This window comes from Homarus americanus, unplaced genomic scaffold, assembly GCF_018991925.1.
Source record: "Homarus americanus isolate GMGI-L3 unplaced genomic scaffold, GMGI_Hamer_2.0 scaffold57717, whole genome shotgun sequence".
Taxonomy (NCBI): domain Eukaryota; kingdom Metazoa; phylum Arthropoda; class Malacostraca; order Decapoda; family Nephropidae; genus Homarus; species Homarus americanus.
In genome coordinates this window covers 6,136-8,991 of record NW_024750152.1, presented here as the reverse complement: position 1 = coordinate 8,991, position 2,856 = coordinate 6,136, and the positions used below count along the sequence as shown (strand labels likewise).

Genomic DNA, 2,856 nt, shown 5'->3' with positions numbered 1-2,856 from the left:
TGATTATTGGGCTGCGAACGGTTCTGAGAGTCTCCACCACAGTGATGCTAATTTTTTGGATGCAAAATCAACAGTACAAAAAGATGCAAACAATGTCAGTCGCAAATGCACACCAGCCATGTTTGAGGGAAGGAATCGAAATGGGGAAGTTATAAAGCGTTCTTGGCTTTGTTTCTCCCCAGCAAATGGCGGGTCTACTGCTTCTTTTGCAAGCTAATGGGTGTTTCAAGATCTCAGTTCACATCTGATGGGTTCTGCGACTGGAAGCATGCTAATAGGCTTGTTGTCCATGAGCAATCAAAGGACCACATTCAAGCAGTTTTGTCAGCAGCAAGTCGCGCAAAGGGAGCTGGAGGTATAGATTCTAAACTAACTACGCATGTGCGTCAAATTGAGCAGTATTGGTGTAGTCTTCTAAAGCGATTGATCAGCGTGCTTAAATTTATATGTGAAAGAGGGCTAGCTCTTCGTGGAGATGATGAAATAATTGGATCTCCTCATAATAGAAATTACTTGGGATTACTAGAGCTTTTGGCCGAGTATGATGATTTCCTCAGGCAACACATCCAGAATCATGCTAATCGTGGCACTGGTCATACAAACTATTTGTCTTCAACCATCTGTGAAGAAATTGTCAGACTAATGGGCAATGAAGTACTGAACGAAATTATCTCACGTATAAAGCTCTCAAAATATTACTCAATTTCTCTAGATTCCACCCCTGATGAAGGCCATATTGATGAACTAACTCTGATAATCAGATACATGGAGCATGACACACCTGTTGAGAGATTTGTGAAATTCTTGCCAAATCAAGGACACAAGGCTCAAGAAATGTTTGAAGGTTTGATGAAGTTTCTTGCAGACAATGACATTGACATTCAAAATTGTCGTTGGCAATCTTATGATAATGCAACATCTATGAGAGGGAGGTACAATGGTCTGCAAGCCAAAGTTGTAGCTGAAAATCATCATGCAATTTGGATACCCTGTGCTGGTCATTCATTAAACTTGGTTGGAAAAGCTGCAGCTGAATGTTGTCAAGAAGCTATCTCATGTTTTTATTTTCTTGAGGCAATTTATGTTTTCTTCACAGCTTCTACACATCGTTATGCAATTCTTAGTGATTTATTGAAAACTGTAGCGTCTGGCCCGGTATCTGTGCCAAAGAGGATTTCCACAACAAGATGGTCCTGTCGAGCAGTTGCAGTGAAAGCAGTTGTCCAAGGTTATCTCCCAATAAGTGTAGCACTTGCTAAAATAGCAAGAGATGAAAATGAGACGAGCAAAACATGTTATGAAGCCAATGGTCTCCATGATAAGATGTGCAAGTTAGAGACTGCTATTTATGCTGTGTTTTGGCATGGCATTCTTGGCAGAGTTGATGCAACAAGCCATGCATTGCAAGATCCTAAACTCGATTTGAACACAGCGGTAGCAATACTGAAGTCCTTGGAATGGTTTATACGAGAAAAAAGAGATTGCTTCCATGTTTATGAGAAGAAGGGAAGGGAAATGTCAGAAACTGGGGATTATTCACAGACACGCAAGCGTCAACTAAATGTACGACTCAATCCATTGGATTATGGACGACCAGAAGAAGCAGCCCTCTCACAGTCAGAAAAATTTCGGGTTCAAAATTTCCTTCCAGCAATTGATCAGTTCCTGAGTTCACTGGATCAACGGTTAAAGGCCTATGAGGAAACCTGTTCACTTTTCGGGTTCTTGTCTAAACTGGAGTCAATGAATTGTAACGAAATTGAAGCAGCTGCAGCAAAATTGGTTGCTCAGTACAAAAATGATTTGGATCAAACACTTGGAGTTGAACTTGTGCAGTTTACAGCATTCTTCACTCTATTTCTTGAAGACGAAGATGATGAGAAAGGGAGGGCACATTACCTTTACAAGCTGTTGATAGACAAGAAAGTTGTAGATACATTTCCAAATGTTGAAATAATACTACTGCTGTACTTGGTGCTCATGGTCACAAATTGTTCTGGAGAACGTCTTCAGTAAAATGAAGTTTATTAAAAACAGACTTCGTACTACAATGTGTCATGATAGGCTCAACCACCTGGCTTTGATGAGTGTCGAATATGACATCCTCAGAGCGATTGACTTCGAAAAGTTGATCATAAACTTTGCAACGGCCAGGTCACGTAAAGTGCCTGGTCTGTAAATAAAGGTAATGTTTATTTTCTATTTTGCAATTGATCAATGTTTGTGTTCAATATATCCATTATCCATGGTAGATGGCAGTTATTTTTATTAAAATTCTTGTTTTTTCCAACATGTTCATACTTTTGTTATAATTTTATCAAATTCATTAAATTGTTTATTTGTTTTACTATTGGACGCAAAACATTCAATTTTATTTATAGTTGAGTTAATACTTATTCTGAATCTATCTGACCTTAGACTTAAAGAAGCCTATACATGCATTCTTGGACAGAACCATTATTTGAGTAGAGGTTTATCTGAGTAATAATGCAAAGAATCATCTCTCTGTAATAACTAATAATATATTCTTTTCTGTGAAATCTCTTGAAAATTTTTGACAAGTGCGGTAGTAGCTATATCAGGGCTGGTCGACTTGAAACCACATGAATGACTCCAGTCATGTCTCACTTTTGTGTGTGTGTTGGGAATTTGTACACTATCAATAAATATACAGTTAATTAAAAATTTATCAATGTTCTAATTTCCTCCATATAACTGCATATTGCTTCAAAATTCTCCAAAGAAGTGTTCAAATTTCAAAACTTTCCCGGGGGCCTTACAGCGCCCCCCTGAACTCCCAGATGTTTAAGCTCGCTTCACTCGCCACCCCACCCTCTTGGGTAATTATAATGAGGG

At 38.7% G+C, this 2,856-nt stretch overlaps 1 protein-coding gene across 1 annotated transcript; it reads left to right on the top strand.

Annotated features, from left to right (window-relative positions):
• Positions 1-216: 216 nt before the first annotated feature.
• On the top strand, positions 217-2,016 carry LOC121854007. The gene has a single exon (XM_042348395.1). The coding sequence runs from the start codon at positions 217-219 to the stop codon at positions 2,014-2,016; it is 1,800 nt and encodes a 599-aa protein (XP_042204329.1).
• Positions 2,017-2,856: the final 840 nt, after the last annotated feature.

Bases quoted from the DNA above. Each gene is read 5' to 3' on its own strand.
- LOC121854007 (XM_042348395.1), top strand. From the start codon at position 217: ATGGGTGTTTCAAGATCTCAGTTCACATCTGATGGGTTCTGCGACTGG.